At 43.7% G+C, this 15672-nt stretch overlaps 1 protein-coding gene across 3 annotated transcripts in view; it reads left to right on the plus strand.

Moving 5' to 3' along the window:
* Positions 1–15672, plus strand: part of ABL1 (ABL proto-oncogene 1, non-receptor tyrosine kinase) — a 95636-nt gene that overhangs the window by 43941 nt on the left and 36023 nt on the right. Inside the window, exon 1 of one of the 3 annotated variants that reach the window (XM_028127074.2) lies at positions 7954–8197. The exons of the other annotated variants lie outside the window; for them this stretch is intronic. Within the exon in view, the coding sequence (XP_027982875.2) occupies positions 8119–8197 (79 nt within the window). The 5' untranslated portion in view covers positions 7954–8118. Of the gene's footprint in view, positions 1–7953; positions 8198–15672 lie in introns of those variants that run through there. 3 annotated transcript variants of the gene reach the window in all.

Below are 15672 nucleotides of genomic sequence, written 5' to 3' on the forward strand. Positions count from 1 at the left end.
GCAGCCATTCTTCTCTGGTTAATATGTACTTCTGGATTAATATGCCCGATCTGTCGCTGTAGAGAGAAAAGGAGCGTTTAGAGTTGTCATTGCTTCTCTAAGGACAGCAGGCATTTCTAGTAAGTGTGGGCAAGAAACTGTCTGGATCCATTTGTTCTTTGTGTGTTTAAAACCTTGACAACAAAAATTGGTACTAAATGTTTTGAAGAAACAAGCATTAATTTCTAGGTTTCCAGCTCGAGATTCTCAAGTGCCGAGGGAATCCGAACTTGTGCCGCCCTTTTCGGCTGCCCCCGAGATACCTGGGCAAACAGGGCTCCTCCAGAACCTCCTGACCCCGCTGGGTCTCGCACTGTGGGGAGGTTCAGACAGCTTGTTTTCTTTCCCTTCTGGGCCTTCTCTCTGCACTCCCCTCCAGCTGCCTTCCTCCCCACCCCCAGAGTAACGTGATCTCCTAGGCCTGGTCTGCTGCTTTCGCAGATTCTTTTAGTCTTAGAGAAAGAGAGGAAAAGATTAACCATTGGTTTCCCAGTTCAAAGTTAACAAAACCATAAAAGCCAAAAACAGTGTCAGTGTTTGAAAATGAGTGTATAGCTTATAAATAACCAGTGCCTTTATTAATCGTCTGTATTTTAATCGTTTAAAGTACTTAAGGTTACCCTCTTACAAAGATAATAAGAGGCCTTTAGGATTATTGCAACTTTGCTATTTTTGTTTCTTTTGTAAATATCTTAATCTTTATTTAATATTCAGATTAAAAACAAACAAATAAGATTTTTGTGATTTAAAATAAAATTCTGTGGCATTTTTTAAAAAGTTAACCAAAGTAAAGGGACAAAAACAATTCATGAAAACATGCAAAATATCTTAAAGTTGAATTCAAGTACTTAGAGTTTAATAAGAATATCCCAAACTATTTTTGTTCTGTAATATATGTTTATAGCTTAACTTTAAGCTGTGTAACTGGATTTAAGAATTCGGGGTTTGGTTGTTTCTTCACAACAGCAATGTTAAGATTTGAGACCTATAGTTTATAACAAATTTTAAATAGTTTTTCACTCTCTTGCCCTGGCTGGGCTGGTGTGCTCAGTGGTTAGGGTATTGCCTGTGCACCAAAGGGTTGTAGGTTTGATTCCCTGTCAGGGCACATACCTAGGATTGGGGTTTGATTCCGGGGGGCGCATTTGTGAGGCAACCAATGGTGTTTTCCTCTCACATTGATGTCTCTGTTTTTCTCTCTCCCTCTCCCTACTCCCTCCCTCTCTCTCTCTAGTATCATCAGGTGAGGATTAAAAAAAAATGTTTTTCACTCTCACATTCTAAAACTGGTCTTAAGTATGGGTAACTAGTGGGTGTCATATAATGGAAAAATATCTAACAAGGGAGTTTGGAAATCTGGGTTCCATTCCTGACGCTGCCATTAACTTGCTGTGAGACCTTGTGCACGTTATCTAACCTGCCTGTGCTTCAGCTATCTCATTCATAAAATGGGCAAAGTAGATTTTTATTTAAAATTATTAAAGATTGCAGACCTATTTTTTATCACTATTCCCTCCCCAGCTGCACTAAAATTACAGTAAAAAGATTTTTTAAAAAGTGAAAATACATAAGGACTAAAAGAATTCAAAAGGATAAATGGATAAGAGAAGTGAACTCATTTTTAGAAAATGGCAGTCAAAAGCTAGACTTAGCAGAACTGAGGAAGATGAAGTCCAACCTCTTCTGAGAGAGACATTGGTTAGAAGTGAGCCTGTTTGCTTATAAGAACCCGAGGGGAAAATCAGAAATTAGAGGCATTAGTACCATAGAAAGCAGGGGGTGAGGGGCCTGTAATTGAAATCAAAGGGATCAATTGAAAGTCTGTAAAAGGGATGTTCAGATTTTCCACACCCTCCCCAGCCCTGTACAGCCAGATCACCTCTCCTTCCCACCCACGTGAGACTAGAGATTTTATATTGAGAAATTGCTCTATAAAGTCTCTGGACTCAGGGTATTATTGGGCAAGAGGAGATTTTTTTTTAAAGGCTGCACACAATAGTGAGATTCTCAGCCCTCTCCCATTTCCTGCTAGCCAGGGCCCTAACCTATGGGAGATGTAAAGATTCTTTTGGGGGTAGAAAAACCAAATGGGATGGCCCTAGAGAAAAGCCCATTTGGCGATTCCTTAAGTGAATAGCTCACCACCTCCCATCATTAAAGTCCACCAGTTGTCATGCCCATTTCATGCTTGCTTTTTAGTTCCTTACTTGTACATAATAAGTGGACAGCCACGTTTCTCTACACATTAGAGAAAAGTCTCTAATATGATAGATAAAGGGTAAAACAAATTCACAGAAAAAAAAGCAACTTGGTGGAAATAAAGACAATGTAGGAAACAGAAGAATTCAGAACTTTCCTTTGCTAGTCCTCAGAGAGAGAGGTTGCACACATCAAACAAGAGTATGTTGTTAAAAACAGTAGCAATCAGAACAAGAATGAACTCTTTAATACCGAAAACCTTATAGCCAAATTTTAAATTCAACAGAAGACTTGGAAGATAGCCTATCTTGGAAAGTAGAATATAAAGACAAAAACATGGACAATAAGAAACAGGGGCTGCTGTTTTTATTATAAGACTTTTAGCACTATTTGTCTTTTATCCATGTGTATATATTACTTTGATTAAAAAAATAAAAATTAAAAAATATCAAAAGTTAAAAATAATCAATAATATTAGTTTCCTCCTGGAGAAAAATTGTTTAATAGTCATGTTAACATGTTAATTATAAAAATACAATGGAGTCTTACAGTAATGAGATTTGCTAGAAAGTGGATTTACTCAAAGATAGTCAGTGAGAATTGTAGCCCTGGGAATAACCAGGGCACTCACAAACCATCAGTGTTTTTGGAAGACAGTCATATGTGCGGCCTGCACATCCCGTCCTGGGCCTGAAATAGGCCCCGGTAAGATGTGGGGTGTGGAGTTTGTGATTTGCCATAAAGCATAGTTGCAAAACCTTGGCTTTAGGATTAAAAGTAAGACTCTATGGCATTTCGATTTTAGTTGTTACTCCTACCCCGTAGCTAATATTTCTTTCCCTTAACAAAATGAACTGATTTCCTTTTCCCTGGGAAAACCTCCAGACTGCTTTCACTCCCTCAGACTGTGCTTTCTGAATCATTTTCACATATCACATTTGTTAATTTTAGCTCTTAACTTAGTCCCAGTAAGACTTAGACAGGAACACAGACCATCACCTGACATAGTAAGAGCCCTCATTTGGAAATAACAAATAGCTCCTGTTTATTGAGCACTTTCCATACATGATTTCTAACCTTCATAACCCTGTGACATAGCTACTCTTATTACCACCCCCACCCCAATTTTACAGCTGAGAACATTGAGCTGAGAGGTAAAGCCACTCGCCCACACCACCACAGTGAGTGCCCAGTCCAGAGTCATCAGGCCTTTGTGACACTGGCTGGTAAATAGTGCGATCTCACTGACAGTGTGTGACACTTAGAGATGATTGTGTCCTATACAGTAGTGGCAAACATGGGCGTGATTGATGTGCTTTTCTAAGCGGCATCCTCTTTCAGTTGGACACACAGTGGACCCAGAAAGCTAGAGAATCTCGCAGCCTCTCACTGGACTGTGTTTGCAGAATCAAATCAAAGGAAGTGGGTTTTGTTGGCATGTGCATGTGAAATAGCATGCACATATTTCAAGTGTCTGCCCTTTCCCACTAAAATTATTGGCTGGGCTGGAAACAGTGAAAGGGTCAGTCAGATCTGGGATTATTTGGTCCTAAGGGTCCCAAACCAGCCCCCACATCAGATTCACCTACCTGCCTTACACTCCTACCCCATCCTGCTGTTCACAGGTGGAGTTTCAACACCCTGCCTCCTTCTTGGCGTCCTGTCTCCTTCCTCCTTCCCTTGACCCCCTGTCTGCTCCCCCACCCCTTAAAAATAGGACTGAACTCCAAACTTTTAAAAAGTTCAATTTTTTTTATCCTAAAATATTCTTCAGAAAAGAGTCCCCTTTTGGTAACTCTTTCTAGAGTTGTACCTTTCTTAAATTCAGAAATTGCTTTCAAATGAATAAATTGTAGAAATACCTGTTGATATTTGTCTATTCCCAGTGAAAATAAGAAGCAAATCTTTCCTCTTCTAAAACGGCGGTTTTTCAAACTTCAGTACTGTACCCACTCAGCTCATCTAGGGCCTTCAGAGGCAGCGCGCTCCGCACAGTCTGATCCCGGAGTCCTGAACGGAGACCAGTCTGCTTGTCAGCAGTCCCACCGGTGATCTCAGTAAGTTGTCCCTGCACCCTGCTTTGGACACACAGCTCTGTTCATACTTCAATCTAATATAGGACCTTTATTCTTTCCTTCTTACTCTTCTTAATATGTCTTAAAATATTCTGGTTAGCTCTAATTCCCAGAACTATTTTCTTTTAAGACATATTCTTCCAATTTCTGTTTCATCCTCTGGCTTTATACATATTGTCCACTTTTCACTTAAATTGCAAATTATGTGCCATTTTGGAAAATTCAAGGACTTTGGACTTGATTACTTCCTCGCTTTGTATATTTGAACAAGAATATTTCCTCTTTCCCCCTCCTCTCCCAGTTTCCTTACCTGTGGAATGAAATTACATTATACAGTGTCAGAGGATTGCTGTGAGGCTTGTGCCTGGCACGTATTAGGTGCACAGTAAGTGTCTGTCCTTTCCCAAACGGAACGCAGCGTGACAAACAAGTTAAGTAGGTCACAGTCTTTCATTTCTTTGTTGTTGTTGTTGTTGTTTTCTTTATTTTTTTAAGTTAATGCCCTTGAGGCTTAAGATTGCTTAGAGGGAATCCTTGGGCCTTCCTTCAGTATAGTAAGAAGATTGAGGCTCTACTTGCTTGTAACAGAATGCCTTTTGTATCTTGCAAGTGAGTTTCATAAGGATCAACACTGGATCTGGAAAGGATAGTACAGGTTTGATATGGTAGTGTACAGTTTGGTGATAGTTTCAATATTCGTTGTTGCTAATTCAGTTTTGGACACAGTTTGTAAGTTAAGCATTACTCATTTTAAAAAAATATATTTTATTGACTTTTTTACAGAGAGGAAGGGAGAGGGATAGAGAGTTAGAAACATCGGTGAGAGAAAAACATCGATTAGCTGCCTCCTGCACACCCCCTACTGGGGATGTGCCCGCAACCAAGGCACATGCCCTTGACCGGAATCGAACCAGGGACCCTTAAGTCCGCAGGCCGACGCTCTATCCACTGAGCCAAACTGATTAGGGCAAGCATTACTCATTTTAAGAGGATAAAGTCATTTTAGACTCAAGAGCAGAATATTAGTAATAGTCATTAGCTTTTTTAAAATAAACTTACATCCCAATATAAAGCATAGAACATGCAAACAAATATCTGGGCCTATATTAGCTGATAGTATTCAAGGATATGGTTAGAATTGCAAAAATGCCCATTAATGTGTATATAATTCTTGGCATTACTTGCCAATTTGAATATATAGCCTTTTAATATGAAATGCTCTATAATGACAGGCTTTATCATAGTCTGGTCCGAAGCTCTTGAACTTTCCAGAATGGCACCAGAACAGATTATTGTATTTTTCAGCTTGTTTGTACTGGTGTCGCCCTTTTGAATTTTATTTTTGACTTTACACTTGGAGGTTGAAAGGTTTAAGACAACACTCAACAAGTCAGCAGTGGTTTCCTGAAGGCTCTCCAGTGAGGAGTGTCCCCCGATTCTAGATGGCACCCACAGGCACTCTGCTTGTTACCTGTAGCCCTGTGTCTCCGGGTGGCGGGGCCTTCTCAGGTGCTCCTGAGGCCTGACCTGGCACCACAGCACCAACCGCAGGTTCACTCTGTCACAGTAAAAACGTTTTGTACATCGATGAGAATTTATAAAGTTATCGATGCCTTTGCTGAGAACCCCTGTGATATGCACTAGTCACATCCAGTCAGATCTTGAATTTTTATGTGCTCTTTATGGCAGACCTAAATGAAGATCTTCTAACTTAGCCATTCCTGGGTACTGAAGATACCCATGTTTTGGTCATTACCCTGTAGGCCGGAAAGTAAAGCAAATGAATCCAGCGTTGTCTCTGGGCTGATCACCATAGCCAGGATCTCTCAACTAAGGCTTCCTCTGAAACATATACCAACCTTAGTTATCTAACCAAAGATACAGATATTCAAAGCTTTACCTACTTGTAAACTATTTCTGGTCAGGTGTGGCTGTGTATTAATTCACTGGTCAGGAGCCTGATCCTTGGGCCCAGGTAGACCTGGGTTGAGTCCAGCGCTGCCTGTTTCCATATGTAAGACCTTTGGCAAAGTACTTGACCTCACTGAGCTCCGAGAATGGGGAAATAATACCGTTTTCCTTACAGGGTCGTTGTGCAAATGCAGTGTAGTAGTGTGGACAGACCATGCTTTTCACAGATTCTGACACACAGTGAGATCTCAGTGCATGTTAGTTGTGTGTGTGTGTGTGTGTGTGTGTATGTACATATATATACACACATATACATATATGTACATACATATATATATTGATTTGAGAGAGAGAGGAAGGGAGAGAGAGAAACATCGATTTGTTGTTCCACTTACTTTTGCATTCATTGGTTGATTCTTGTATGTGCTCTGATCTGGGATCGAACCTGCAACCTTGGCATATTAGGACGACACTCTAACCAGCTGAGCTACCTGACTAGGGTAATACACGTTAGTGCTTATTATTCATGTGCTCTAAGATATGGACTAACTTAGGTTTTTTGTGTGTGTGTTTTTTAAACAATAGTTTTTATTTTTACAAAGAGGGAAAGAGAAACCTATGTGAGTGTAGCATTGACCAGCTGCTTCCTGCATGATCTCCACCAGGGATCGAGCTTACAACCTGGGCATGTGCTCTGACCTGGAATCAGACCAGCAACCTTGTGGTGCTCAGGATGATGCCCAACCAACTGAACCACACCAGCCAGGACTGGACTAACTTAGTTTTTCTGCCTGTTGCTTTGATACTATTACTAAATTTTGTTTTCTATTGTTACTGATATTTATCTGATTTTTATTAAATTATTTGGTATGATTGGGGACCCTATTGTTTCCTGTTGACCTGGATTTCTGGTTTTATGCCAAGTAACACATTCTTGTGATATGCCATTGTCTCTTATCAGTCCTGACCTGAGTTATACACAGATTTGAGCCCAACACAGCAGTGAACTGGGTTTTAAACAATGGTGCCGTGACACCTGCCGGACAAGGGAAACAGTTCTCTGCGGAAGAAAATGAGGCAAAGCAGGGATGCAGGCCCTGCCTGAGGAGTTCTCGTTGTGGGGACCACATCCCTTGCACATAATCAGAAATTACGTTGGAATGTGAACGCGCACATCTCTTCCTTGTTCCAGCCGTCTCCGAGCCTGAATGTAGGATTTGACGAATGTGTTGCATACTTCTGTTATGTGGGTTCCAGATCTCGATTATTCATTCCTTAACCACCCATTGAGTTTAGCCTTAATCACAGTAAGCTCACTGGATAGAAATGAGACCATTATTGGTAACTCCAAAGGAATTTGCGTTATTCACCAGCGTTCTGGGGACGTGGGGTTTGCCGGGGCGCGGTGGGCCTTAGCAGTGCCGGTTGGGAACTTCTGGTTTCCGAAGTGGCGGAGCACCTGCAGTCTCCCCAGGGGAGCAGCTGGTGCGGCCTGTTTCTTCCGTGGGGTGTGAGGATCGCCTGTGCTCAGATGCTCTGCTTCTAAGAAATCCTGTTGATGTAGAAGTTGGATTGGTTTGGACCGCGGTGATGGTCTAGTTGGCCTGGGCCTTACAACGCCCAGAACGGGTCCGGCGCCGAGGGGGTTAAGTGAAGGCTGTTCGGAGGCGGGGGCGGGCCTCGCGGGCCGGGCTCGGGGCCCTTTGTTAACAGGCGCGTCCGGAGCGGAGACCGAGACCCGGCCGCGGCCAGGGGCGGGCGCGCGGAGCGGCGGGGAGGCCGCATGGCGGGGCCACGGGGGCCCGGGAGGGCGCACGGAGCCAGAGCGACGAGCCGAGCCTGAGCCGCGCCGCGGAAGAGAAGGGGGCGCTGGCCCTCAGGGCTCGGCACGAAAATGTTGGAGATCTGCTTGAAGTTGGTGGGCTGCAAGTCCAAGAAGGGGCTCTCCTCGTCCTCCAGCTGCTACCTGGAAGGTACGCGCCGGGCCCGCGGCGGGAGTGGGGCGCGGCGCCGCGCGGCCGCCAGCCGGGCCTCCTGGGCCTTTCCCGCCTGCGCGCTCCCTCCTCGCTCCCTCTCCTTCCCTCCCTTCCTTTCCTCTCCATCCCCCTTTTCTGGCTCTTTCTCTCGGCAGCCCCTGGCGGTGCCGGCCGGGGGCCGGGGGAAGGGGGCCGGGCGCTGGGCCCCGCGCGCTCCTCGCCCTGGAGAGCCCGCGTCGGGATGGCGGTGTCCAGGGGGCCCAGCCGCGGGCTTCGACCGAAAAAGTTTGGGAAAGCGAACTCTGCGGGCCTGAACGGCCCACAGTGTGGAATTTCCACCGTCAGTTGGAAATTATGTGTCCAAAAGGTCGACCTGTGTTTGTGAAAGATACGGTTTTCGTTAGGTATCCGGCAACGACAAAAGGAGCACGGCTCTACCATTTATGGATACAGAATTCCAAGTGATCTTTCCACTCGCCGGCCCTAACCAAACAGACCGCGAGGAGGTCTCAGACATTCCCGCTCTGTCGATGGAGTAAAGAGAAATCACACCAGATTTAAGAAGGCATTTGAATGAGTCCAGAGCATTTGGGGGAGGGGGAGTAGCCACATGTTAGGTGACTTCAAAAAAGCTGCGAGCCAAGAGCGGTTCACTTTTGCCTTCTTTCCGTTCTGCTCTTTTTCTTATCTAAGCCCTCCCCTCCCCCCTTGCCTGTTGCTTGTCTTCCTTTTCTGTCCCAGTAAGGTGACGGCTGGAAAAAGTGAATTGAGGATGAGTGGTTATCATTTGATAGCTTCAAGATGGATCTGAAATTGATCTGCTTTTCGGCTGGTCATCCAGGCTCTTTGCTTTCAGCTGAAAAGGCTGATTGTACTTCAGCGATGTAATCCTGCTTGCATTTCTCCATCAGTTTCATTGAGGGCTTAAAATAGGAATAGACATGTAAAGCTCATTTTAGAACAAGTAGGTTTTCTACTATCGTGCCAGGAAGTTGTAATGTTTTTCTTTTTAAAATGAAGGGGAAATAAACAGAGGCCTCAATAATTGTCTAAACTATTTTTCTTTTCACTTTTTGATTTGAGGGCCTGCCTAGAATCATATATGTAGCTCAAACCATAAACCCCAATGATATAGGCAAAGCCTGTTTGCCCTTTTTGCCACAGTAGGTGTACCTGGGTCCCTTTTCCCTCTCTGGGATTTGGGGCCTGAGAGAAGGCCCACCCAGATGGAGTGGGCTCACAAAATCTAGCATTAGGAGAGAGATGGTTTATTTGTCCCCTAAAAGTTCATATCTGAACAGCCAAAATCAACTTCAGTTAATACGTGGCTTGTTTTCCAAGTTGCTCAAAATTCTGAACACATTCTCATTTACATCTGTAACGAGTTAGTGTCAGGCATTATCATCTCCATTTTGCAGATGGATGCCTAAGGCTGAGGAGATGAATGGACTTTTGTAACTGCAGAGCTGGAGGAAAAGTTTAGGTCACAGCTGTGACACTGTTTTGTTTTCGTGTGTGGGGCAGTTAATAGTACCTGGCTGGTTTAATTATTCTTTTTGGGGGAGGGGGGGTCTAAAGTGACTTATTCCAGCTTGTCTTGAAATAATGTTGGCTCTCAAGTCTGAAGGAAAAAAAAAAGATTCTGGTACAACAGACGGCTTTAGTTAAGGCTTTATCTGGAAAGCTATCCCTATAGGAATTTTTTATTGTTACTGAGTTTTCCTGATGTCGTTGTTGTGTTTAATTGGGAAAAGTAAATGAAATTATTATTTTGTAGTTGAGAGAATTTAACAGACCTCAGTGATCCTTTCTTAAAGACTGGATGTGCTATTAGTCTCTTGGGAAAAATAGTTGCCAACATCTGGGTAAGTAATCCAGCCTTTCTGTTTTTACTGACATCTAGATCAATCAATCAGTGTTTATTGACAGCCACTGGGGCCCAGTCATCACACGTCATGGAGAGAATTAAGTATGGTCAAGTTTTCCATCCTATCAAAGTAGGGTCAGCTGTAAATGCAACTTGATCATGCATCTACTTTGCTATTCGGGCCTAGCTGTCAAAGCAATTATTAAATGCTTACTGTGTGCCAACCACTGTTTCAACATTCTGTGATTTCATTTGCTTCTCATGATGGCCTTGTGGTTATTTCCATTTTATTGATGAGGAAACTGAGGCACCGAAAGATTAGGAAACTTGTCTAAGGTAACAGAGCTAGCAAGTGGTGGTGCTGGGATTTGAACCCACGCTGTCTGTCTACTCAGCTTTGTGGACTGTGACTGTTTATCTTCTTTGGAACTCTCCGTGGATGTTAAAATGATATCTTCAGAAACTCTAATGCCTCAAAAGGAGGTATTTCTTTCCCTTCTGGAAACCTGATACTGATAAGAACAATTACCTTTAGTCCTTTTGATTCCTCTTTGAAATCAATAAAAACATATTTAAAAAAATAGCTGTACATGACAGCACATTCTAAAAGGGTATTTAGTGAAAGGTAATTCTGTCTCCTGTGCAGTGTCCCTGCCCAGAGGCACTCGGGAGTTTCATCTGTGTCCTCCTAGAACAGCGGTCGCCAGCCTTTCAGACCTCACGGACCACTGGTTGGCGACCGCCGTTCTAGAAGTATTTCATGCATGTAAAAGCATTTATAGCATTTTAATTTTGTTCATCAGCTTTGTGAAAATGTATCTTTATAGCTGCATCGATTTACCATAATCATATCTTTATAATCTTTGGTCTACTTCAAACACTGAACTTGCTGTTACTCCTTACCTGTAGCGATGTGAAAGGAAACATGAACATTAGCCATTTGAATTCACCTTTTCTCCAGTTTACTTTTACTCGTTCATATGTTTGTATTTGCATACATGGTGTATGGATGTTGTACAGGGACATGTAAGCTCTGTGTGGTGGAATAAAAAACTAATGTCTGTGAAGTGAACTCTTGCTGAACTTTCAAATTTTATCTTAAGGGCCCTCCTTTACGCTTCTTGTCAGCAGTTAACTTTCCGGCGAGTGCTTTCTGTGGTCCAGCCACACAGACACACTGGAGTACTTCTGCTTCAGAGATGCTGCACTCTTTCTGAACACGCCCTCCTGAGCTCATCAGCTCTTCTCTTGTTTAGGAACAAAGACAATCCGAGGCGCCTCTGGAGCGGGATAGCCAGCCCGATCCGTTCACTGGGGCTGTTAGAACCACTGGGCTGTTAGAACCACTGGGCTGTTAGAACCACTGGGGCTGTTAGAACCACTGGGCTGTTAGAACCACTGGGCTGTGTTAGAACCACTGGGCTGTTAGAACCACTGGGCTGTTAGAACCACTGGGCTGTTAGAACCACTGGGGCTGTTAGAACCACTGGGGCTGTTAGAACCACTGGGCTGTTAGAACCACTGGGGCTGTTAGAACCACTGGGGCTGTTAGAACCACTGGGGCTGTTAGAACCACTGGGCTGTTAGAACCACTGGGGCTGTTAGAACCACTGGGCTGTTAGAACCACTGGGCTGTGTTAGAACCACTGGGCTGTTAGAACCACTGGGGCTGTTAGAACCACTGGGGCTGTTAGAACCACTGGGCTGTTAGAACCACTGGGCTGTGTTAGAACCACTGGGCTGTTAGAACCACTGGGGCTGTTAGAACCACTGGGGCTGTTAGAACCACTGGGCTGTTAGAACCACTGGGCTGTGTTAGAACCACTGGGCTGTTAGAACCACTGGGCTGTTAGAACCACTGGGCTGTTAGAACCACTGGGGCTGTTAGAACCACTGGGCTGTTAGAACCATTGGGGCTGTTAGAACCACTGGGCTGTTAGAACCACTGGGGCTGTTAGAACCACTGGGCTGTGTTAGAACCACTGGGCTGTTAGAACCACTGGGGCTGTTAGAACCACTGGGCTGTTAGAACCACTGGGGCTGTTAGAACCACTGGGCTGTTAGAACCACTGGGGCTGTTAGAACCACTGGGGCTGTTAGAACCACTGGGGCTGTTAGAACCACTGGGGCTGTTAGAACCACTGGGGCTGTTAGAACCACTGGGGCTGTTAGAACCACTGGGGCTGTTAGAACCACTGGGGCTGTTAGAACCATTGGGGCTGTTAGAACCACTGCGCATTTCTGACGGGAGAGGCCCGGGCACCGAGCACTTCATCCACACCCTCACGTTCTCGTCCCAGTGCTCCGAGGCGTTCAGAGGAGAGGAGGAAGAAGGGCCCCGTTCACTTTGGTGGAAACACTTTTGAATTTTGAGTCAGGAGATCCGCTATTGTCCGACTTCTCTCAGCTTTTCTGTTTCATTACCTCTGAGACAGAACAAGGACCCTCTGTCCAGCTCACCTGAGAGGATGGCTTTGAGAACATATGAGATGATTCAGGTGGAAGTTTTGAAACAAATAAAATGCTTAATATATGTATTGATACCAATACGAGGCTCCTTTGAGATGTCCTTCAGTCCAGAGAGTTTTCTGGCTAGGATATACGTGCTAAGGTCCCATTCTTATAAGGCCCGCAGCTCTGGAGCCAGCCGTGTGGACCCAGGTGCCATCATGCTGCCCAGGGATCTTGGGCACATTGCTTTCTGAGCCTGGGTGTTCTCGTTTCTAAAACAGGCTGAGTAGTTCCTGTCTTGTTGAGTTGGTAGATTCACATGAGAGATTTCATTTAAATTGTTTAGCACAGACCCGGGCATGGAGCAAGATGTTAGCATGTGTTAGATGTTGTTATTTTAAACAAATACTTAGCAGTCTAAAAATGTTGGTGTTGCAAATTTTTCTAATGGCTGAAATATGATAGAATTGAGTTGAACCCATCCATAGTTTCTCTTTTTTTTTTCCTGATAGTTTTTCTTGTTAACAAAACAGTTTGTTTCCAAGTTTGTTTTGATGCATGTAATTAATATTTCCTGTCCTTGGTTTTAAGGAAAAGTATCTTCCCTTCCTCTGATTCTATCTTATTCCCATGGTGAAAATTTTAATTATGGAAGAAAAAATCCTATTGGTTCATGGTTGGCATTTTATTTCTTCTCTCCAGAGGGAGTATGTTCATAGCTCCAAACATGTGAAAGCTAAAAATCTCATACTGCTTACTACCTTGTTGCAAAATAATTTTGCTAGTGTCATTAAACACTGATCCAAAACAGAAACAGGAAAAATTGTCAATTGTTAGGCTTTAAAAATACATAACAATATTGTACAACGTGATGATTATGGTTAACAAATACTGTATTGTATATTCGAAAGTTGCAAAGAATAGGTCTTTATAAAGTTTCTCCTTCCAAGAAAAAAGTTATAGCTATGTGTGGTAATGGATGTTAACTTTTATGATAATCCTTTCACAATATATACATATATCAAATTCTTAACCTTTAACTTATACAATATCATTATACCTTAAAACTGGGAAAATATATGTAACAAGAACTAAAGATCAAATGTGACATTGGAAGAATATATAACTTTCTTCTGTAATGGTGGATTGTAGTAGAACACAGAAGAACAATTTCTAAAACAAATGCTTAAGTTAGTCTTTCTTTTTCGCCTTTTTTTTTTTTTTACAGCAGAAAGTTTTAAACCTGTGACAAAAGCAGACAACATAATGGACTCCCTGGTACTCCTCACCCAGCTGTAATATTACCAACTTCTGGTCCATCTTGTTTGCTTTCCTATTGAAGTTACAGTTCCAAAGCCATTGAATAGCTTTGCTAGTTACTGACTCCTTTTAAAAAAATATTTTTATTGATTTTTTTTATAGAGAGGAAGGGAGAGGGATAGAGAGTTAGAAACACGATGAGAGAGAAACATCGATCAGCTGCCTCCTGAACACCCCCCACTGGGGATGTGCCTGCAACTAAGGTACATGCCCTTGACCAGAATCGAACCTGGGACCCTTCAGTCCACAGGCCGATGCTCTATCCATTGAGCCAAACTGGTTAGGGCTAGTTACTGACTCTTGAGAGTCTAATTTTGTCCTCAGGTAATAAGAGTTGTCCTCCAAAATGGCTTTTCAAGTCCTGTCCTAACCCACACCGTAGGTGATTTGTTATCCTCTCTGTGTTGGGTGGTGGTGATAGGAAAGACAGACACATGAGGCAGAGGAGAAACAGGTGGGAATGAGAGAGGGAAGGGAGGAGAGGAGCAGGAAAGGGAGGGAGAGACGGGGAGATACAAAGAGACTGGGCGACAAAGACAGTAGGCTGGGACAGGAAAGGGAAACCAAGATGAGAGGGAAGGGAGACACAGAGAGAGAGGGGACTGGGGTAGAGGGAGGGTGTCCTGAGAGGAAGAAAAAGCAAGATCATGAGAGAGAGGCAGGGTTGGCAGCTGAGTAGGATCGCTGGAGGGAGGGCCAGGGGAGTAATTTCTCTCTCTGCCGCTGTTTCCTGCCCTCAAATGCAGTAATAATGGAGTTTGCGTAAGAAGGTGGTAGGATTTAGTGCAGATAAAGTGCATGGCACAGTGCTGGTACTCAGTAAGGGATCAATAACACCTATTGTATTGCATTTCGTTGCATAAACTTTAACTTCATTACTCTTAATTTCTCTTTAGAGACCTAATTCTTACCAGTCCTCAAATTTAGCTACTAGCATTGTACATTGAATACCTGAAAATTGAATCTAAAGGCAGGCCATGAATAGAATTAGCCATTGCTTTTAGGAGCCAAAATATCTTCTCTGTTCACGTCCAGCTACTCAGGTTAGCAATAGAAATAATAATGGCTAATGGGACATTCTGGGGAAATTGCCTGCCATTGGGTAACCCCTCTACTTCATTGACTTGGATCTAAACTGACCCAGGAGTCCTGGATGATGCTTTAAAGAAGAGCAGGAGATGAGAAGTGAGTGCTTTCAAACCAGCTCAGGCCTGGCAGGCAGAGCGGAGCCTCTCAGGCTGTTGCGATGGCCTGTGGCAGAAGAAAACCGCTTTTCTCTCCCACAGACAAAAACTGCGTGGAGGGTGGGCCTCTCACCATGCTGTCTGCCTGTTAGGAAGCATCGAGAAATGGACTCGTGTTACACCAAGGTGTGTTTTAGGGTCTTGGCCATACTTTACCTTCCATTAACAAGTATTTACTGCATTTCCTACATCTTCATAAAGGCTTTCCTGGTCAGGGTTCATTTGCTTTTCATCTTTACTATCTACTATTTCTGCTCTTCTGCTGTTAGAGGTTAACAGGTAGTTAAGGTGCACTCTTAAGTGGTGACGCAGTGTTTTTTATCTTGTTGCTAAAGAAGAACAAATGCAGGTGATCCAAGTAGGAGGTAATTTAAATAAACGGGGGGCAGTGCTGTACGTCCTGCATCATGAGGCCAGTGCTGAACACTCTGGAAACGCTTGGTCTCTGCCCAAAAGAAGTCGATGTTTGTGGTGACAGTAACAAGAGAAGTAATTGCCCTGTAGTGCCCGGTACCACACCTGACATTCATACAAAAATGGTCTGCATGCAGTGTGCATTGAGGCCCCTCCCTCCCCGCCCCCGCACCCCC

This window comes from Eptesicus fuscus, chromosome 15, assembly GCF_027574615.1.
Source record: "Eptesicus fuscus isolate TK198812 chromosome 15, DD_ASM_mEF_20220401, whole genome shotgun sequence".
Lineage (NCBI taxonomy): Eukaryota > Metazoa > Chordata > Mammalia > Chiroptera > Vespertilionidae > Eptesicus > Eptesicus fuscus.